Genomic DNA, 23,917 nt, shown 5'->3' on the forward strand with positions numbered 1-23,917 from the left:
GAAAACTGTAAGAACTAAAGAAATATTTTACTAGAACTATGATCAGTATCAGTGAACCCGAAGTCCAAGCTCATCTCCTCTAATCCTACTTCTCACTGAGCTCCCACTACATTGGCCTCCCTGGTTCCTGCACATTGTCCTGCCTCAGGGTCTTTGGCTTTCCTGTTCTCTCTGCCCACAATTCCACCACACACCTTCATGCAGGGCTCCTGGGCTAAGCAGTTCGTGCACCACACAAGGATGACCAGCAGGAGCGGTGAGTGGGAGCCCCAATCTAGCCCTGTCTACTCACCCAGTGTCTGCCCAGGCATGGGGCTTCATCTGCCCGTAAAGAGGGGCATCTGTCTGCTCACCAAGCCACAGGCTGCTAGGGTTCATGCTTCCCAAAGAAACATTTTTCTAGTTGATCAATGTAGAGGAGCTTTTTAAAAAACCTCTGTATCTCCAGGTGGGGTTTTCGAATATGCACAAAAGCACCCAAAGCACAGAAGTCTGACTTCTTCAGTTCCTCCAGGCCTCTGCTCAACTGTCCCCTTCACCGCGAGGCCTCCTTCTCACTGCCCTGCCGGAAACAGTGGTCCCTCCCCACCCCTGTACTCCTCACCCTTTGCTTAGCACCTACCTGCCCCCACCGGAATGTAACTCCCCGAGGGCAGGGACTAGACCTTCTTTGCTGCTGTCCCCAAAAACACAGTGGTGTTTAATTGTTGACTGGATGAATGAAATTAACATAGTTCACAGAAACAACCAACTTCTGCACACTGAGGGCCTTTCTGGGTACACAGGTCTTACAGCCTCCAAAATGCACGACTTTCCCACATTTATACAGGTTTCCCACTTCTTTCCAGAGGAGCACCTACTGCCTGCCATAAGGTGCTCATGAAGGACAGATCCCCAAGCTGGGCTGCAGCAGTCAGCTAGGTCCACATGCCCCACCTTCCCAACTAGAGAAGCATTCCTCTGGTAGTCCATACAAGGGCCTTATGATTCATAAAGGTTAAAGTAGATCTACCTGATGAAGACACAGAAAGGACTCCCCCCACTGACCACCACCCCAAATGTTAAATATAAATATATTCTCATGAGATCCAGTAATTATTTAAGTCAGTTTTTAGTCATCAGAGAGGAAGGAGATGCTCACATGATCCATCAGTTGTGAGAATGTGCTCCTGTTCCTCACCCCGCTGAGAAAATCTATTACTTTCACAGTCAGTCACGGAACCAAAAGGAGAGAATGCCTCATTAGAGTCAGAGATATTATTCATTTATTCTAGGATACTTCCTGCCTTGAAAAAGTTGAATGGTATTGCATGGGTCCTATAAATAAGTGATCAGGAATACGGATAATTCCCCAAAAATAATTAGTGACAACTGTTTATACACATACTATTCTACTATATGCAATTTTAGGGGTGACTTCAAAAATAGATTAGGTAAGATGTGGGGAACAATGGTGCTGTCATATACTATATTTATATGCATATTTTATTCATCTGATGCCTCACAAAAAATTTGACTCCTGAATAGTCAAAACACATTTAACTCTTCTAAATGCATCAAATAATAAGTTTCTGCAGAAGGCATACATAAAGTTAGGACTACTAAGAAAATTTTAAATATTGTATTCACCGCTGCCCCAAATTCTTATAGAAATGTTGGAAAAAGCAAAACTGGGTCAATTTTCAGCTTATTTTAAAAATATGAGTTCCATAATTTACCTTGGAAGCCGGAAAAAAAAAAAAAAGATGTTCTGGAGAACTTTAAGGGCTATCTTCATTTTACACAACTAACTAGATGCCAAATGAGTGATCTCTCTGATGTCATCTAGTGAATCAGTGTCAGCAGACATGGAACTCTGGGTTCCACTTGTCTCAAGCTTTTCTCACCACATCATACATCTTGCCCACACTATTTCTTCACTAGGGGTCATCACACTTTATTTTTAAAATAACTTATATCTCACACTTGAGAATCAAATTGAAGAAAGACTTCTAACAGGAGATCAACTCAACAAATCTCACATATTTATACAGAAAACTATACTACTATAAAAGCACCCATAATTCTTTTGCATCTTTGTTCTTCCATCACTCTGACCTTGTAAGTCCTATCTCAGATGAACACATGTCTTTTTAAATCTTACCACAGATAGTGGAGCACAAAGTAAGCCACATAACCAGTGCACCTGCAAACACAAGGCTCCAGACTCCATTAAGTTCTGAGCACCAGTCATTAATCACTCTGCCTTTGTTTAGCCTCCTCTACCATTTACACTTCAGGGAATATTTAAACTTCTGCCACTCTCCCCCCAAAACATCACCCAATGACCATTCAACTAACTCTCAGTCTACCCTAATAGACTCTCTTATCAAGAAAATTGACTCCCTCTACATCCTGTCTCCTCCCTTAAGCATATTTTTTTAAATAACCACACCAATCTCTACTTCCCTCCCTTCACTCTAAGGGAGAAAGATTTCCATATGTTCAAGGTCAGACTTTCTTCAACTATTACCTTCACACTCTCCTTTCACCTGAGACTTGCTCCATCAGTTATCACACTGCTCTTTATAAATAATAAAGATCCCCCTCTGTACCAGCTCTTTCCAGTTTATATTCCATACTTAAAAATATTTTTTTATATTCAAAAAAATTCCATGGCCATTCTGGCCCAGAGACAAAATCTTTGTGCTTGCAAGAGTAAGAGATGTATAGTGCCAAGGTCTGATCCCAAACTTCTTAGCTGTGTGACCTTGGTAAATTCTCTCTAAAGTTCAGTTCTATTTGGTTCCCTTATCTGCACAATAGAGCAGTAATTCTTATTACTTTATAAGATTAAATGAGGTAATGCATATAAAGCATGTATCATTGTGCCTGGCATTAAAAATATATTGTTTTCAATTCATAATATAATAACTATTCGTGCTATTTAAAAGTATGTCACTTTTGCAGTGTTTTTCTTCTGAAAATACATTTATAAGCAAACTATGATCTATAGAATTGACCATATTTAATATATAAATGGATTTTTAATAAGTTAGATAGCAGTTATAATACAATTATAAAGTATATCAGAGACCCCCCAACAAAGAAAAGAATCAGAGACTATGGCCTCTGTCACAGACCTAATGGATAAGGATATAAGCAAGATGTCTGAGATAGACTTCAGAGTAGCAATTATAAAGTCAATATCTAGGCTTGAGAAAAATAGTAGCGACAATATAGAATTTCTAAGGGCAGATATAAGATCTAATCAGGCCGAACTTAAAAATGCTATGACTGAGATGCAGTCTAAACTGGATACCCTGACAGCCAGGGTAAAATGAGGCAGAAGAACTAATTAGTGAGCTAGAAGATTAGATGATAGAAAAGAAGGAAGCCGAGGAGGCCTGGGATAAACACCTAAAAGCCCAAGAGATCACACTGAGAGAGATTAATGATGCCATGAAACATTCCAATGTCAGAATTATTGGGATCCCTGAGGGGGTAGAGAGAGAGAGAGGACTAGAAGATATCTTTGAGCAAATTGTAGCTGAGAACTACCCTAATATGTGGAGGGAAACAAGCATTTGTGTCCAAGAGGCAGAGAAGACCCCTCCCAAGATCAATGAGAACAGACCAATGCCCCGACATATAATAGTAAAACTTGCAAATCTCAGAACCAAAGAAGCAAACCTGAAAGCAGCTAGGGGGAAGAGACTTCTTACGTACAGCTGGAGGAACATCAAAATAACGTCAGATCTGTCCACAGAGACCTGGCAAGCCAGAAAGGCCTGGCAAGACATATTCAGGGTACTAAATGAGAAGAACATGCAGCCAAGGATACTTTATCCAGCCAGGCTGTCATTCAGAATGGATGGAGACAAGGAGTTTCCAGGACTGGGAGAAACTGAAAGAATATGTGACCACCAAGCCAGCCCTGCAAGAAATATTAAGAGGGATTCTATAAAAGAAGAAAGACCCCAAGAGTAATATAGACCAGAAATTTACAGAGACAATCTATAGAAACAGGGACTTCACAGGCAACATGATGGCACTAAAATCATATCTTTCATAGTCACAACATGAATGGCCTAAATGCTCCCATGAAATGGCACAGGGTTGTAGATTGGATAAAAAGATAGGACCCATCCATATGCTGTCTGCAAGAGACTCATTCTGAACCTAAAGATACATCCAGACTGAAAGTGAGGGGATGGAGAACCATTTTTCATACCAACAGACCTGAAAAGAAAGCTGGGGCAGCAATTCTCGTATCAGACAAATTAGATTTTAAGCTAAAGACTGTAGTAAGAGATGCAGAGAGACACTATATCATACTTAAAGGGTCTATCCAACGAGAAGATCTAACAATTGTAAATATCTATGCCTCCAACATGGGAGCAGCCAACTACATAAGCCAACTGTTAACCAAAATAAAGAATCATATTGATAATAATACTTTAATAGTAGGAGACCTCAACAGTCCACTCTCAGCAACAGACAGATCATCTAAGCAGAAGATCAACAAAGAAGCATGAGCTTTGAATGACACAATGGACCAGATGGACTTCATACATACATACAGAACATTCCACCCTAAAACAAAGTACATCAGAGAACGTTTCACTGCCAATAATGGTGAAATAACTTTTATTAGACTATCTCTTCTGCAGATAAAAATTACAACTCTTAGAAAAAATACTTTTTTTTTTCGAAAAAAATTCTTAAAAAAATAACTATTTGAAGGCTTTGGAGAATAGTAAGTGGTAAGATAGAAGAGGAGTACACCCTCCATTTAGAGGAGCCAACTGAACTGGATGCAAGTTGCCCTTGTATAGCTTTTCAAGTGAGGGCAATTCCCTGTCCTGGCAGCACCAGCAGCAGGAGCTCAAGCCCAAAGTACTCCCTATACTGGCTCAAGGAGTCAAAAATGGAACTAGGGCTTCCACCAGAACCCTTGGTTGATGCTTGAATTACACATTCACGGGGGAGACACCACCTTGAATGACAGAGGTGGTTGCTGAATGACTGAGAGAACCAAGCAAATATTTCAGCTATTGCCAGCTATGAGGAGGCAGTTTGGAGTCTGAATATAACCAAGTTAAGTGCTTACTAGAACAAAATACACTCCTGAGAAGATAACAGAATCCTGAATGTCTGCATCATATTATTCATGATATCTGATATATAAAAAAATAGTAGACGTGCAAAGTAACTTTTTTTTTAAAGTGATCCACTGTCAAGAGAAATATTTTGACTCAAGAAATGGGACCCAAGATGATCCATATTGTAATTAGCAGACTGGGGACTTAAAGCAGCCATTTTCAAAGAAAATATCATCACAATGGCTGAACAAATGAGGATCTTGACATAGAAATGGAAACTAGAAAAAAAAGAACCAGATGGAAACTCTAGAACTAAAAAGTATTAATCTAAAATGAAAACCAAAAAACAAAAAAAACCCTCAGTGAATAGGCTTAATAGCAGATTTGAGAGAGCAGAAGAGAAAGGACAGTGAATTTGAAAAAACAAAAGAAAGTATCCAATTTAAGGAAAATAAAAAATATGATTGAAAAAAGTTAATAGCACCTCAGGGACATGTAGGACAATATAAAGTGGTGTAAAGTCTACATAACGAGTTCAAAATGGAGAGAGAATGGGGAAGAAAAATATATTTTTAAAAAATGGCCAAAAAATTCACAAATTTGGTAAAAAAAAAAACAAAAACAAATCTAGGAAGCTCAGCAATCCTCAAGCAGAATATATATATATATTACAAAAAAATTCATACCTAAGTACATCATACTAAAACTGCTAAAAACAAGGATAAGAAATAATCTTGAAAGCAGCCAAAGGAAAAAAAGAGACATTATAAACACAGACACTATAATATAAATGATGGCTGAATTATTATCTCTATTTGGAACAGAATATCCCAAGACTATAGAAGATACAGTCTTTTAGATGCACTTGCTGAGCTATTAAAAACCACCAACAATTTACAGAAGACTCAGAAGACTAAAATCTTACAGAATATCTTCTGACAACAGAATTAAATTATATATAAATCACAGTAAGATATTAAGAATACCCAAAATTCAAAAATAAGACAACATACTTCTAAGAAGAAATCACAAAGGAATTTAGAATACATTTCATGCTGAATGAAAATAAAAACGCAACATATGAAAATCTGTGGGATGCAGTGAAAGAAGAGAATTTAAAACATCTAAAGCAGAGGATAGAGAGAAATTTCTATCTTTAATTGCATATATTAGAAGAGTTGTCTCAAATCAGTCATCTAAGTTTCACCTTAAGAAGCTCAAAAAAGTTAGGTAAATTATAAAGTAAAGAAATAACAAAGGTAATAAATCAATGAAATAGGAGACAAATACTAGAGAAATTAACAAAGCCAAACGTTTTTCATCTAAAAGATCAGTAAGACTGTTAAACATTTAGAAAAAAACCGACTGAGTAATATAGAAAACACAAATCATATAATAAAAAAGGGTTTATAACTTAGTGTCAATAAATTCAACAAATCAAATTCCTCTGAAACACACAACTTTCAGGATATAAAGTGGCATTGAAAATTGGAATAGCGGTGCCTGGATGGTTCAGTCAGTTAAGTGTCTGCCTTCGGCTCAGGTCACGATCCCAGGGTCCCAGGATCGAGCCCTGCCCCATCAGGAAAGGGGGTGGGGGCATCCCTGCTCTGTGGGGAGCCTGCTTTTCCCTCTCCCTCTGCCAATCCCCCTTCTCGTGCTCTCCCTCTCTCTCTGTGAAATACATAAATAAAATCTTTAAAAAAAAAAAAAAGGAAATTGGAATGGCCTTATATATTTTAAGGAAATTGAATCTACAAATAAAAACTTGCCCCCGAAGAAAACTTTTAGCTCATATGGCTTTACCTGTGATGTCTACTAAACATTAAAGAAAGAAATAGTGCCAAACTTATATATACCCTTTCAGAAAATAGAAAAGCAAATGTTCCAACTCACTTTATGATCCCAGAATTACCTTCCAAATCAAAACTAGTCAAGTATTTTTTTTTTAACTTTGTTTTTTTTTTTTAAGATATTATTTATTTATTTGACAGAGACAGACATAGTGAGAGCAGGAACACAAGCAGGGGGAGTGGGAGAGGGAGAAGCAGGCTTCCCGCAGAGCAGGGAGCCCGACGTGGGGCTCGATCCCAGGACCCTGGGATCATGACCTGAGCAGAAGGCAGACGCTTAACGACTGAGCCACCCAGGCGCCCCCAAGTATTTTTCTTAATTTACAGAAAAAATGATCACTCATGAATACAGATGCAAACTTCCTAGCAAAATAGAGGCAAACTAAATCCAGCAATATATTAAAAAGATTAATAAAAGGTGCAAATTGTTTCAGTATTTGAAAATAAGTATAATTCATCACCTTAAAAGACTTAAGAGGAAAACCATCACCACACCAATAGATGCAGATAAACCATTCTACAAAATGCAAAACCCATTCATGATAAACAAAAAACAAAACAAAAAAACCCCTCTCAACATGGAATAAAACCTCAGTGACAAAAAGGGCATCTATAAAGAAGCACAGCTAACGTCATACGTAACAGTGAAACAGTCTTTCTTCCCTGAGAAAAGGAGAAAGCACTGAAGTCTTCTCTCGCTACTGTCACTAGAACCTTCTGGAGGTTCTTGTCAGTGCAATGATGGGCGCCGGGCGTGGGGGTGTGTGTAGGGAGAACAAGGCAGGCAGGCAGGCAGATAGGCAGGCAACTTAGAAAGGAAGCAGTAAGATGGGTTCTATTCACAGATGATATGTTTACCTACAAAATCATATGTAATATACAAAACAACTGCTAAAATAAGCAAGTTTAGCAAGATCACAGGATACAATGTCAACATACAAAAATAATTTCAGTACCTGTATATTAGCAATAAATATTTGGAAAAACAATAGCATCAAAAACATAAAATACTTAGTAGACCCAGCAAAACGCATTTAAGACCACTACACCGAAAACGGTAAAACATTGTTAAAAGAAATTATCAAAAACTAAAAAATGCACAAATATCCTATGATAATGAATTGGAAGACTCAATCTCATTCATATCCATTCTCAACAAATTAGTCTACAGATTCAAGAAAATTTCAATCCCTGCAAACTTTTGGAAAAACCAACAAACTGATTTCAAATTTGTATGAAAATAGGCAAAACAATTTTGATAAAGAAAAACAAAGTTGATCTTTTGCCACCTAACTTATTTCACTTAGCGTAATACCCTCTAGATCCTTCCATGTGTACCATATGATTTCACTTACATGTGGGATTTAAAAAAAATAAATAAATGAAGAAACAAAAAACAGAAACAAATGCATAAATACAAAGAACAAATTGATGGTTACCTGAGGTGGAGGTGGTGGGAGGACGGGTGAAATAGGTGAAGGGGATTAAGAGGTACAAACTTCCAGTTAACTAGGTCACAGAAATGAGAAGTACAGCAGAGGGAACACAGTCAATAATACTGTAATAATACTGTACGGTGACAGAGAGTAGCTACATTTACCACGGTGAGCACTGCATCATGTACAGAACTGTCCAATCACAATGTTGAACACTTGAAACTAATATAACATTATATGTCAACTATACTTAAGTATTAAAAAATTTTTAAAAAAATTGAGAGACTTACAGTTCCTGCATTTAAGGCTTAATATTTAACTACAGTCATCATTTACCTGAAGTTCTGGTATACAGATAAGACCAATTCATGATGAAAATACTCAGAAGACTGTTCAGTGGTTGCTTGGATTGGGGAAGGAACTTACGGGGAAAGTATTCCAGGAAATTTTCTCTGGTGATGGAAATATTTTCTACCTTATAAGAGGTATAGATTCCACAAGTATATGCATTTTTTAAACTCATCAATTTGTATACTTAAGATGAATACTTTTACTTCACGTAAATGTATCCTTAAAGAGCTGTAAACAATAGTGAATTCCAGGTTTGTATATTTGCTTTCTATCGAGCTATGGATAAGCAATTCTGAAACTACTCTGCGTGTTCTAGGCTTGAGTAAATGAGTAAATAAATTGAAGTATAATGGGAGCCAGGTTTCTCACTATTGGAGAAGTTAGTTTTAAATAGAGAAAGGACAAGAACATACTCTATGGCTTTGGTTTAGAATCAGAGGTGTCAGTATCAGTATGAATTCATGGTTTGATAATAGAGAAACATATAAATAAAATATGTGTGTGTTTATAAAAATATATTTGATTATGGTAAATATACATAATTTCCTAGCTCTAGATTTGTTTCTAAACACTGCTTTCCATTAAAAGGGAAATCAGTGGTCCTGGGAGTAACAGCTAATTCCAGAGGTTGGGATAGGAAAAAGATGAGATGAGCTGGGAATAGCTTGCTGCAAGAAAATAAGGAAGTACTTGAAGAATGATGGAAACATATTAAAAGGAGTCAGCTTAAAAGGGCTCTCACTGGCTCAGTATGGGACAGTTTTGAGCAGGGACCTAGGGGCTGTAGACCTAATGAGTTGGGTAGAGACAGCCCCCAACTCAACCACATTTTACTACAATTACGAAGGAATCATTGCCGCCTATATACATAGATTATGGAGTTCTGGTTGACTTTGTTATATTATTGTCCAGTTTGTAAATACTCACAACCATTTTTAAGTAGTGGCCAAATGCCCTTTGAAGGGGAATTCTGCATGAGCAGTATCACCAAACCTTTTTGCAAAAAGCAGTGGACTGTGTGGAAGAGCTTAGAAGAATTAAGACAGCTTCACTGGTAGTGAGAAAGTGGGTGATTGCTCCAAGAATAGCACCCAGACTGGAAACCATGAATGAAGAAGCACCAAACAACTGTTTTTACAGAATGAAAGGGAAAACTATGTAGGTGGGAGCAGAGCAGCAATGCAGAGGCAATTAGTTCTAATTCAAAGTGGAAAACAGAGAGAAAAGCAATTATGGTCAACTGTAAAATGAGAAAGCAGAGTGCATGTCTGTCACAACCATAAAATACTTCTATGACATTTAACTATATTCCTCATTGCTCCCCCAAATCATTCAATACTCAGCGCATCCTGTTCCCTTCTCCACCTGGTCACCTCCACCCATCTGCCCAATCCTGGTCAACAAGTATCTAACAATGAGATACTTTAAAATATTTTTTTCTTTATAGGGGCTATAGCTAGCATCATGCTCTGCAGTTCTCATCTGACCCTTCCTCTTCATCTAGAGTTTCAAGAGAGGGAGGACAAGACATGGATCAGGTGAACTACCCCCTCTTCTAAATCTCTGCTCAGAGCCGCAGTTTCCAGTTCCCCTCTTAATAATCACTCTGCAACGCTCCTGGGGAGTCAAAATGAATTATACAAAAAAAGATTCATGAATGAGCTAAAAAAACAACCATCTTTGTACCAGATGTCCTAAATACTCTTTCTAAAAAATATTATTTTAGATGATTCTCTATCATGTTATTCTTGAAAGTCTGGAAAGCAACTTAAAATTAAATTGTATTTCTATGTTACAAAGCATATATAATGATATATATCGATATAATGATATTATACAATGAAGTAGAGAGTGCTGAATACAAATGGCAGAACCAAGTACAATTATTCATCATAGGAAGGTAAAGGCATATGAAATAAATTAAAACAAATAATTTGATTGTTCTTTTCTGACCCATTTGTCATTTCTTTGGTTGTCTAGCACCTGAAACTCCTTCTTATGTTAGGAGAATTCTCCACCTTATGATTCTCCCCTGTAGAAGCTAAATATGCCCAATATCTGCTTTCCTGATCTTCCTTATAGCCAGAGAGAGGGTATGGGGTCTAAGCTTGGCCAACCAAATGCACCTGCTCTTAGGCTTCACCTTGGAAATGAGTGATGCAAAAAGCAGGGCCAGGGGAGGCACCAGTCAAGACCTAGAGCATGATGGTAGTCATGCTGTCTGGCGTCAGCAAGCTACAGTACTCACCTCTCATCAGCAGAAGTCTTACCCACTGCAGACTAGGATCGACAGGGATCATTTGTCAGTGATGCTGGCTGATTGAGACCTGGTCCCCTAGCTTTCCCAGCCATGCTCTACCATGCTGTAAGCCAACCAAAACACTTCCCTGCTTAACTCCATGAATACTGGCTCACTAGCTCACAACTAAGAATCCTGCCAGCACATCTAGTGCCTTTCAACTTACCTCATTATACTAAGCTGTCACCTAGAAGAAGCTATAGCTAATACACAGAACGACTGTTAGTTTTTTCACTGGTTTAAAAAAAAAAATAATTTGCTCCCCTCCGAATTTCCTAGTTATTATTTTGGCTTCTGGCTTTTAAAGGCTCTGTTCAAATTAAAAGGTCTTTCCTATTTCAGGGCTAGAAATTATACTTTATAAGTATGAATAAAGGACTGAAAATAAATTAGAACAGAAATTCCATTAACATATGATGTGCATGATAATAAAAAACCCAAATATCATTCCACCCTAGGTTACTGGCTCTAAACAGAAAGTAGATTACTGGAGGCAAAGTTCCCCATGATGATTACTCATTAGCTTATTCAAAGTGGCTTTACAGGCTTAGTCCATCTGCCAAATTGACTCCTGCCCAAATTTTCCTGGCACACAAATTACCAAACAGTTAACCCTCCTATTAGTAGTCTCAGCAGGAATCAATGCTTGAATGAGCATGGAGCCTTTTCTCCCGCCTTGAAAGGGCAGCCAGAGCAGTGTTCAGGCCAAATGTCTTGGAATTACCAAAGAGCTAGGTCCAGTATCAGATAATACATACTTGAATTGTAGATAATGGGACCTTTGCTTTCCCTGACTTCTGCTCTGGCAGTAATTTAAAGAACTGGACTCATTTAAAATAATGGATTTTTTGTCTTTCTGAATTTAGATTTCTAGAGCTTCAATTGATTCTATATGCAAGAGAAATGAACATGTTTGGTTAAAATATTTACTTTAAGGACTAAAGGTGACAGGTAATTTTGTTGCTAAAAAGATGACTTTGGTGTTTCTGCTCTTATCAGCTGATATGATTTTTTTTTATAAGTAAAGATTCAGGATAAGAGTACACAATCTAACTTCTCACATGCTACAATCTACCAGAAGAGAATATTCTTTATGGACAAAGAGCTGCACTGCCTATCAGAGCAACTTTTCACTGAGACTACACAGGCCAATGAATTTGGCCATAAAGGACTCCTGTATCCCTGTTATACGTGGGAGACAGATCACTGGCTCATTTCGTATTAGCCTCTCAGGACCCATAGGACAGAAACAATTTCCTTTCACTCCCAGCCAGGTTGGAAATGACCCAGTCATTCAGAAACAAACAGGATGTAAGTTGATTAAAAAAAAAAAATCAGCTAGATAATAAAATCTTTGATTCAACTTGAAATGAGTTCCTTCCTTTTTCTTCTACAAGAGAAATGATACATAAAATGCAAAACTGAAGTAAAATTTAGGAAAGCATGCATTTTTATACATTAAATGCAAATTACAATGAAAACAAAATATTTTCTTGATTTTTGATAACGCAACATAAAACCCAGCAGAAATATTTTATTATGAAATAGCTCATTTGACACGTTAAGAACATAATTGAAACGTGTCTCATCCAAGAAATACAAATGAGCTTCAGTGACACCTGGGGATTTCTGAAAATCTCCAGAGACCTCAGTGGTTGCTCTGCAGGGCTCTGTAAAGCGTTTGCAAAGTCCAGAGTAAAACTGTTTGATTTTGCCTTGCATCCATGGAAGGCCTTCTCGTCTTCTACGCTATTTTACCCGGTGCTTTAGTGTTCTACCACGTGACATCCTGAAGAGGAGGTTTGCTTTCATTCAACACCTATACCAGAACGTGGGCACACATATGTCAATACAAGGATATAATTGCAGGGACAAAAGCACACACACTAAATGACAGTATCATAAATAGTTACAGTACACTGCATTCAGACTCATCATCAACCAGGTGTTAAATGTGAACTATAACAAGTTCTCTGAAAAGGACAAATAGAAGAAACATTGAAATGTATGCTTTAATAATGGTTGGAAGAACAGATTACCTTTCATTCGAATCATACTAGATATTATTAGCTTCTCTGACTTCCTCACTCTCTTCTCATAAACGGAATCAGTAGTCTGGCCAGTCTATCAGAAGGACAAAATTTGAACTTCTATTTCCTTATGGCTGATGGCAGTAACTCAGTTTTTATCACTTAGGACTCTTGGAAGCATGTACTCAAGTACAGTAATAAATACATGTGTCTGTTGGTGGGGGAGGTGAGAAGATGCGGGGAGGTTGGTTTAAATGAAACACATGTGAGCAGGAGCCTGGAGGCCTGAAGCAGACACAGCCCTCAGACCCCAGAGGCAAGTCTGAGATGAACCAGGACTTCAAGACACGTTGTGAGACTGCATATACCACACAAATTTCATTCTATTCTCCTCATGCTAATTTCATTTTCCAAAGACATAATTTAAAGAAGTGATGTCTAGTTGCAAAGAAATATTTGAGACAGGAGCTGGATAAATAAGTTGGGGATGCTACCATCTGATCAGCATCCTGGCTGCAATACTGGATCATCCACCTAGCAGTTAAGCATGTCTTATGGCATTAGGAAAGGGAAGTCCAAAAAAAAAAAAAGCATATTTTAAAGAAAGCATCAAAGTAACCTTTATAGGAAACATAATTTCTTTGTTACACTTATTTTATAGCCTCGTGTTATTTTTGAATTATATTTGAAAAGGGCCACCAGAATCTGTCAGCATTTTGCCTTTTGAGGTCTTTATCCCCACCCTTCTTGAAAATATGATGAGATTTAAGAACAAACAACAACCCTCAGTTTGTTTCCTGAGATTAAGAATTCCTCATATCAGTGAGATCACATGATACGTGTCTTTCTCTGACTGACTTATTTCCCTTAGCATAATACCCTGGACTCTGGGAAACAAACTGAGGGTTCTAGAGGGGAGGGAAGTGGGGGGATGGGTTAGCCCAGTGATGGGTATTAAAGAGGGCACATACTGAATGGAGCACTGGCTGTTATACACGAACAATGAATCACGGAACACTACATCAAAAACTAATGATGGTGATTAACATAATAAAATAAAATTCAAAATAAATAAATAAATAAAAATTTAAAGTCACCAAAGGGAGGAAAAAAAAAAAAAAAGAACAAACAACAAGCCTGGAGATGGCTTCTCCATCCTACTGTGTTATAGGAAAAACGTTGGAAAGCCTCAATACCTTCTTTTGTCTGCTTTCAGCAGCAGCCAGCTGCGTGGACATCCTTTCTTGCATCTTTCTGCAGTGGGCCATGACTGCTTCAAGGATGGAGAGGGGGTTGGTACAAACTGGCTTCTTCTCTTTATCGCCGGCACCTGCCTCATAGTCTCTCTGCAGTGCCAAGAATGGGTCATTCAGATTAAATCTCCCATACCGTTCCTGGATAAATACCTCCTTCCTGCGGGCCTAGAACAAAATCAGAGGAATGTATTGAGAAAGAAATAAAAATATACAGAAAGATATTTATAAGAAGGTTTCGTGATTACTTTTCCACATGGTATTCACAACTGTTTTTGAGTAATGGCTGACGTATGATGTCAGGCGCTGAGCGAGAAGCGAGGGGAATGTGACCCCAATCCCTGACTAGCCTGGCATGCCATTCAGCCTACTTTCAGATTTTCTTCCTTAAAGAATGTCTTTTAAATTACAAATGACGCAAATACAGTTTTTTCCCTTGATGCTCACTCCTTCAAGGATCTGTGTTTTAGGTACAGTCTTTTCTAGTTTAAAGTAAAATCAGAAATACCAACAATTAAAATAACTTCTAGCAAAAGTTCAAAAATAAAATTATCTCTATCTTGACAGAACTTCTATTTCACATAATACTTATCAAGCTAAGTCACAAAATATAAATCTCCTACAAGTTTTGTAGAGTAAGAATTTATAAGGATATTTGCTAAAGAAGGAAATCCTTGATGAAATTTTTATGTCAAAAAGTCACAACATTCATATTTTGTGAAGTTTGACTAAACTACAAAAAAACCTCTAGAAGATTTAAGAAGATGCAAATATCTCATTGTTGAAGGGCATGAAAATAGAGTTCACAGAGTTCGAGGAAAGAATGTAACCTCATTCCACTCTCAGTATCAGTCGTCAGCGTCAAAGTTAATTTCACATCCACAGGGCACTAAACGCAATTTTCTATAATTAGCCTACAACAGTCTTTGCATAAAATGGAAAATAGTAGAAATATACTGAAACTAGCAATATTTTCCAAACTCAGGTCATGTGGAATTGCCACCAGAAAAAATTATTCTATGTCACTGCCAGTGGAAAAACTACTTTATAATAAATCAAGCTAATTGTCCAAAATGTTAAATGGGCTTTCTGAAGAAATATTACATAAATTTCCTCACTTTAAAAGTAACTGCACTGAACTAGACTTTTCCATTTTTAGACCACTGTGAGCAAGCCAACAACTAGATAAACACAAGTGCAAGTGATAAATCTAACATTTCTTTTCCTATTACCAAATTAGATTAAGAAATACAGTTTACAAAAAGCCCAATTTCACCATTAAACTTAAGCTAGCATCATTTCAGAGGATCATTTTAAACTTAAAAGTCAACATGATTTCTGAGTCAAAAAGCATTTGATATTTCTAGATTCTTCAAATACTAGAAGTGATCAATGCACTAAGTATCACTTCCAAGATGCAATTTCAAAAGCGAGTTCATTTTGCCTTCCTTCACTTTTCTCTTAATTTTTATTCCATGTAGTAATTTATCCCCCACCCCTGGATGAAAATCTGAGACATCCCTATGGTTTTTCTCTTACTTTCTTTTTCCCCCTCTTATTTTTCTCTAAATACAAGTCCTATAGTCATTTTAAGACATAAACCTGTCTCAATTTGATTAGAAAATCCAACTTGAGTGTATGACAGCTTCCTTTCCCCAGTGAAGATCTATGGCAGGGTAATATGTACCACCTGGGAAAGGAGGGTTCATGAAAACATCTCTCCCTTTACACAAATCTTCTCCCCCTCTTTCTAAGTGGTTTCGCTGTTCTCTCTGGGTTGGAAGGGCGTGGAGGTAAGGGGAGCAGGACGATTCTACCTGACTGGTTCAACTGGAAGACTAGCCTTGCCATCTGAGTGTGGTGAATATTTAAAGCCTACGGTTTCCCTATGAAGTGCCTGGTGACTTCAGAGGGCCACCACCCCCTCGTCCCACTGTTGGGGTCTTTTCATCTATAGTTTCCCTCAATGTTGGCCATAAATTTAGGACAGACTACATAATCTGCAAGGCCTGGCACAAAATGAAAATATAGAGCCCTTTGTTCAAAAATTAAGAATTTCAAGATGCTGACAGCATACCATTTAACCAAGCAGGGGGCCTTCCTAAGTGCATGGCCCTCTGCAACTGCAGAGGTCGCACACCCATGAAGCTAGTCTTGTGTCACTTCTTATGCAGCATCTAGAACCTAATTTTTGTCAGATGATGTTCCACATTCTCCAGACTTCTCTAATGAACAGGACCTGAATCAATCTCATTCCCACTCTTTGGTGCTTATGGCCCAAGCTAGCATATAGGAAACACTCACGAAACTTCATCTAAACACAATCTGGGAATGCAAGATGACAGGACACCCGGTTTGTAATCTCTATTACGGGAAGAGTCCAGTCACTCTGGGCCTAGTGAGGCTGTCTTCTCCTAAATATTTGCTTTCAGCTCCTTTCAAGTAGGGGCACTTTTATTCAGCTGACATCCTGCCAACCCACCAAAGAACACACAATGGGTGCTTAATGTATTCTTGCTGCACAGATAAATGTAGCATCCAACGGCCTTAGGAAAATATAATTTGTAACCCAGAGCCTCCTAAGGAAAGAGCTCAGGCCATTTTCCCTGTTAGAGGAAGTCAAGTTTCTTCACAAAGGGACCAATTTTACCAGGAACCTGCGGAGGAAGTTAGGCCAATGTCAAACTCCTCTATGCAAAACTAATTCCTGAGAAAATGATGACCAAGTGTTAGTTCACCCACCACCAGAGGCAGAACCAGGGGATCCCAGGAAGGACTCAATAACTCTCTAAACTAAAACCAGGCAAGAGCATTTTCAGGAAAACCACAGGGTGCGTAGCAGTTGATTTTCCATGATTCATGATTCTTTGTACTACTTACACCCCAAACCTAGACTGTATCTAATAGAGGCACTCTGCTTACCACAGAGTTGTCAGAATACCTTTCCAAGGAAACCTCAGTCACTCTTCTGCTTAAAGCCCTTCAACACTCTCATTTTCATAGTTCTCTCCCCCCATACCTTCGTCCATGTGATGCTGGCAGGTTAGGACACCCTCTCATCCTTCACTCGGGTAACTTCCCACTGACCACTAACCCTCACTGCCATCACCTCCTCTTCTGCTCATCCCAAAAGATTCAGAGTTTAGCTTAATGCGGATTTAGGCAAGCATTTATAACTAAACACATGCCCAAGCCAACTGACATCCCTTAATTTTACCCACTTTTCAACTATTAATGCTTGAACATTCCTGAAAAAATGTTTACCTTTCTTAGGACATCTTACTTTATAACAGAGTATTGGATTCTTAATGTACTACATTACTTTTGGTAAGGGCAGGTCAACAACACATACAAGTTTAATATTTAAGGAGATCATGTAACAAAAAAATGACCTGATGTTTATCACACTGGGTTTAGAGAGGCCTCTCCCTAAAAAAAAGAAGAGCTGAATGTGCAGATAACTTCTTGGTTTATGCATCAGAATTACTTGAGAATGAAATGCATTTCAGGGAAATGAGTCATTATAAAGACACAGACTATAATTATGAAAACAGACTTTTAAAGGAACCCTTAAAACTAGCTACATTGATAGAAATATAATTTCAATCAGAATCTGAAGTTTTATAAGATCTGGTTGAGAAAGAAATAAAAATATGGCCATTATTAGGAGAGGATTTGACAAATACAGAGTTCCTACTTTGGGCTTTAATTGTTCAACCAGATCAACTGAAGTTGGTTGGATCTAATTAGTAACAATAAAAGGAAAAATACTTAAATATTGAACTTTTCCTAGAGTATGTAATTTTCTTAGAAAAAAAATCTAAAACTCGCATTGTGGGTCACAATTAAAACATAGCACCAACTAATTTTAAAACACAAACTTACTGCTAAAATTATTTTATCTTATAAAAAGCCAAAATGACTTTGTAATATTTAAAAAAATGGTACTAGTAAAAGACAACTTTTATTGAGACCTTACTATTTATTTCTAGATGTTACTGATTTTCTCCTAAAAATACGTCCAAGAGATAGCCATTATTTTAATTTACAATTTAGAGACAAGCAGACTGAGGCTTATAAAGATTAACTTACTCTCAAGGTCACTTTAACTAGAGCTGGTATTCAACCCAGGCAGTCTTACTCCAAAGCCCACACTTTTGAGCACTAAAAGATTATTATGGGGGTGCCTGGGTGGCTCAGTCTGTTGGGCATCTGTCTTCAGCTGGGGTCATGATCCCAGAGTCCTGCTCAGCAGGGAGTCTGCTTATCCCTCTCCCTCTGCCCTGCCCCCCTACTCCTGCACTCTCTCTCTGGCTCTGCTCTCTCAAATAAATAAATAAAATCTTTAAAAAAAATAAAAAATAAATAAAAGATCATTATGACTAGAGTATTTTGGAACACTAAAAAAGGTTCAAAGATAAGTAATGTTTACAACACTATCCAAACCAGTACAAAGAAATAAAGTTTAAAAGACACAAATATGACTTCATATTTCAAGAAGTTAAGAGTATTCTCAACGCTCTATATTTACTTTCATTGTTACTCACCATATGGCTAATAAAATTTAATCAAACTTAAGGGTTTTTTTTTTCCTTTTCCTAAGATCCTTCAGAGAATGTCATTTAAATGTAAAAAAACAATTCAACAGGAAAAATGGTTTCTAAATATGCTTTTTCAAAAAGCATATTATCGAAAAGTACTGATTAACTAAAAATATGTTTAAAGCATTAATACAGATCTAACTGCAAGACTAAGAAATTCTGTCCTCAGCTCTAGCCTACTCTGGCTTTGGTGCCAAGGACATAAAACCACAAGGGGTGGTTGAAATGATGAGCCCAATCTGACAAGACGGACTTTCTCAGGAATAAATATAAGTCAGTTCTTGAGTACAAACACAGAAGCCAGTATGAAAAACCTAGGGGTTGCAATCATCACTATATTCAAGGAGTGAACAATGAAATGGAAACTGCCCCTCCCCCACATCTCAAACCAGCAACTCAATTCCAAGGTTCATTAATTAATAGAAAAAAGATATCAGAACTAAGACAATTCCTGGGCTACTATTTCACTTCTGGGTGAAATATTTAAATAATGATCAATAGAAAAAGAGCCTGAGGACAGAACTGAATTTTAAGAGTAGAAGGAAACAGTAATGCTTAAAAGACTTACAGAGGCATGACTGCATTCTGTCAGTATCTGAAGGCGTCTCAGGTTTCAAGAGGTATTGCACTATTTACATGGCTCCCAAACAATTGAATTGTAGCCATGATAATAAAAAACTTTCAAGGGCCAAAGCTGTTCTAGAGATACAACAAGCTGCCTTGGACTGGAGTGAAATCTCGGTCTCTGGCTGTGCTGCAAACATAGGCTGAAAAAATATGTGGTACAGGAGTCTCAAAAATCAGTAAGGTCACTGGTTTCTGAACTGTCACTCTTCTCAAATCCTGAAATACGATTATTCAAAATCGAGAGGGATGAAAAATAGAGATTTTTCCAAACAATCAACATAAAAATTTACCTATCTTGCTCTAAATTTCTTAGTAGAAAAGAGTTCAAATAGACCAAGATTAAACAAACAACCCCCCCGCCCAAAAAAAACAAAACAAAAACCAAAATTAAGAGCTCCTCTAAGAAGAAAGGAGGAAAAAATCCTACTTGTAAATAAAAGGGAATGGGAAACCAGAGATAAGCCATGGTCATCAGAGCTCACTCCCACTCTAAGAGGGGTAGAATAATGCAGGAGTCAGTTTACACATTCATATACAACATACGTGTCTGCATGTGCACATACACACACACACACACAAACACAAGGGGGATAAATGGATGACAGAGGGTATAACAGCAATGTAAAAATTACATAGTCTTTGGGAACACAGTCACTGCCCTTCAATGATTGCAAAGTCCTAGAAATTCACTAGCCAGGAACAAAATATAACTTCTTGGAATATGGATTAAATGCCAAAAAGTCTGAAAAGTTCATTTCAGTGAATACATTTCAGACATTGTTTGTATGTGGCAAGACATACACGGCCCAAAGAAATGAAGGGGTGTCATGGTGTCCCATGATCTGCCATGCCATACTGGAACAGTAAGTCAGAGAAGAGGCACACTTTCCCTGCTCACTCTCCTCCCTCCTTCCCCAACCTTCTGCCACCTACAGTGTCATAGCTGCTCATGGACATAATCACCTGGATGTATGGAAACTGTCATGCCAGGAATATACATAATGTATTATGAATCCTATATGAAGACAGACTTAGATTTATTTGGTTCCTAAGGCTAAAATCTAGAAGTCATACTTTAATAAACTACTAATTTTCTCTCAAAAAATGTAGACCATTATAACAAAATCCATGAAATGGCTTGGTTTCACTGAAATCGGGGCCAGAAGTAATCTATTACCAAACCCTTTATTTTGACCTCATATGCCACTTAGTACCTTGCACACATCTATCTCAGCCAGATAGGAACATCTGTAAAGATAAGATTACCTTTATTCCCTAACTAGGTCAAGAATGGCACACAGTGCTGCCCCGTTCTGTTCTCTCGCTCAGAGTGCACATGATTAAGTTATCAGCACACTTGAAGCAGAATCCAGGAAAAGCCTCACAATTTGTCCCAATTCATCTCTCCAGGCAGCCACCACGCATAGATCAGAACTGGAACACAGATGAACCTACCTGCCAATGTGGCTCTAGGCATTTGATTGCTATGATCAGCTCTATCTTTACTGATACCAGACAGTTAAAACAATGCCTTTTACACCTCTGTAACTTAAAGAACAAGTTAGCAGTGTGCCCCACACATACCCATTAATTATCTAAGGTTAACAGAAGTAATGGTTTCTGTTATTGGGATTAGTCATTCCTATGACTGTTAACTATAAGTGAACTTTTCATAATAAAAAAACAAAATAATTTTAAATTTCATGAAAGAGGCACTATTGTTTCAACATTAAAAAGTGTATTTATCCAAATCTATAAGCACATTTGAACTATATTTTTATTTAAAATAATGCATGTTCACTGAACAATGTGGGAAAACACTGTTATAAGGGGGAAAAAACTACCATCCATAATTCAATCATTGAAAGGCAGTCACCATTAAATTTGCCTTGTACTCTATATTTTTTCCAAGCATGTATTAAAAAAATACTTATCAAGGATTTAAGGGAATATGTTTAAGTAGCCTTTCCCACTTAATTTGGTATTTCCCATTTCAATAATCTATATCAATATATTTTTTAAAGATTTTTATCTATTTATTTATTTTAGAGAGAGCACACTCGAGTGCACGAGGGGGGCGGGAGAAGGAGAGGGAGAGGGAGAGGGAGAGACAATCTCAAGCAGACTGCGTTAAGCGCAGAGACCAAGCACAGGGCTGGATCTCATGACTCCCGAGATTGTGATCTGAGCCGAAACCAAGCATCAGAGCTTAACCAAATGAGCCACCCAGGCACCCCTATATCAATATTTCTAATATTTAATTGCATAAACAAAATCTAATATATTTTAAAAATATCATTGTTTCTCACTGCATTTGTATTTGATTGTTCTAACCTACCTAGAGGTAAACCTGTGGGAACATTTATTAGAGTAAATCCATAGCAGTAGTATTACTGGATTAAAGAATAAAAATATTTTAAAGACTTTTTTTTTAAAGATTGTATTTATTTATTCATTTGAGAGAGCGAGAATGAGAGAAAGAGAGTGCACAGGAGAGGGGGGAGGGTCAGAGGGAGAAGCAGACTCCCTGCTGAGCAGGGAGCCCGATGCGGGACTCGATCCTGGGACTCCAGGATCATGACCTGAGCCGAAGGCAGTCGCTTAACCAACTGAGCCACCCAGGCGCCCTAAAGACTTTAGAAATTACCAATTTCCTCTTCAGAGAGTTTGCCAATTTATATTCCTACCACCAGTAGTTTGTTTTTTGTTTTTTGGGTGTTTTTTTGTTTTTTTTTTTTGCATCTGTAGTTATGAGAGAGATCGGTCTATAATTTCCTTCTTTACTTTTTAAATATCTTGGTCAAAGCCTCCAGAAAAGGTAAACACAAAAGGGCCACCAAAGCCAGGAAGATAGAGGTGGACTTCAAGGCCAGAGGCCAGCGCAAGTCAGCCCACTCCCCGTTCGCCTCGGAAGTAAGCAGCTACTCCTACAATAGGGACTCAGAGGAAGACGAAGAAATCCTGAAGGATGAATGGTCTGCCCAAGGCCCATCCAGCTCCAAACTGACGTCTTCCATCCTGTGTGGCATGGTGGCAAATAACAGCAAGCCGGCTGGGGGCCCCAAGCTGAGCAAGAGAGGCCAGGCGGCCGCCCGGACTACTTTTAGTCTTCACCTTGTCCGCGCTCCCCCTCTGCGCCCCCCCCCCCGCCCAGCCCAGACCGCAGGCCTGGGTCGGGTTCTCTGCAGTGCGGTCGGGAGGCGGCCTCCCGAGGGACATTCTGTAAATGGAACTCTGTCGTGTGGGCATGTGACTTAATGTTTGTACGGCGATTTTGGTAATACCAAGCTTTATTAAACACACCGAGTTCCTTTTTAACTAAAATAAATAAATAAATAAATAAACAAGCAAACAATTAATTAATTTTGTCAGTTTGGGGATTAGAGTACTGCTAACCCTATAAAATAAAATGGGCTATGATGTCCTCTCTTGTATTTTTTGAAAAGGTTTATGTATATTAGCAATATTTATTTTTTGAATGTTTGATAGCATTTACCAACGAAATCATCCAGGCCTGGAGTTTTTCTTTGGGGAAGGTTTTTCCTGATGAATTTTTAAAATAGATATGAGGCTGTTTGGATTTTTTTTCTTTCTCATAGCAATTTTGTAAGTTGTACTTTTCAAGATATTTGCCTACTTCATCTAGGATGTTCATGTTGTTCATAGTATTCACTTAATATCTTTGTGATGTCTACTGGATCTGTAGTGATAATCCCTTTTTTTCATTCCCAATATGGTGATTTGTCTTCTTTTGTGTTCTTGCTCATTTTAGCTAGGAATTTTCTCTCCCCCCGCCTTTTTTAAAAGTAAGCTCTATACCCAACGTGCAGCTTGAACTCACAATCTTGAGATCAAGAGTCCCATGCTCTACCGACTGAGCCAGCCTGGCATCTCAAGAATATGTCAACTTTGATGATTTTTTTAATGAGTCAGCTTTTAGCTTCATTAATATTCTATATTGTCTATTTCTCAATATTCTATATTGTCTCGTTTCTCAAAGTGGAACTTTAGGTCATTTTTAATCTTTGATCCCTTAAATACAAGCATTAAAGGCACTAAATTTTCCTCTAAGTACTGTTCAAATATTTTGATGTATTTTTGCTGTCATTCAGTTCAAAGTACTGTCTGATTTTGTTGTGATTTTGTCTTTGGCACATGAATTATAGATTTTTTTTCAGAAGTTTCCAGATATTTGGAGTTTTCCTAAATAGCTTATCCTTACTGGTTTCTCATTTAACTCTGTTGAGGTTACTGAAAACAATCTACAAATGTCAATTAATTGAGGTGGTTGATAGTGTTATTCATATTTTCTATGTTTTTACTGTTTTTTCTCCCCTAACAACTACTAATTGTTCTATCAATTAAAATTTGTAATTATGAAAT

The 23,917-nt window shown here is 37.8% G+C and overlaps 1 protein-coding gene across 1 annotated transcript in view; it reads right to left on the minus strand.

Moving 5' to 3' along the window:
* The window catches only part of CTTNBP2 (cortactin binding protein 2), a 152,334-nt gene that overhangs the window by 76,411 nt on the left and 52,006 nt on the right, over positions 1–23,917 (minus strand). Inside the window, 1 exon segment of the mRNA XM_035020299.1 lies at positions 14,250–14,474. Within this exon segment, the coding sequence (XP_034876190.1) occupies positions 14,250–14,474 (225 nt within the window).

This window comes from Mirounga leonina, unplaced genomic scaffold (assembly GCF_011800145.1).
Source record: "Mirounga leonina isolate KUSES-001 unplaced genomic scaffold, KU_Mleo_1.0 Mir_174, whole genome shotgun sequence".
Lineage (NCBI taxonomy): Eukaryota > Metazoa > Chordata > Mammalia > Carnivora > Phocidae > Mirounga > Mirounga leonina.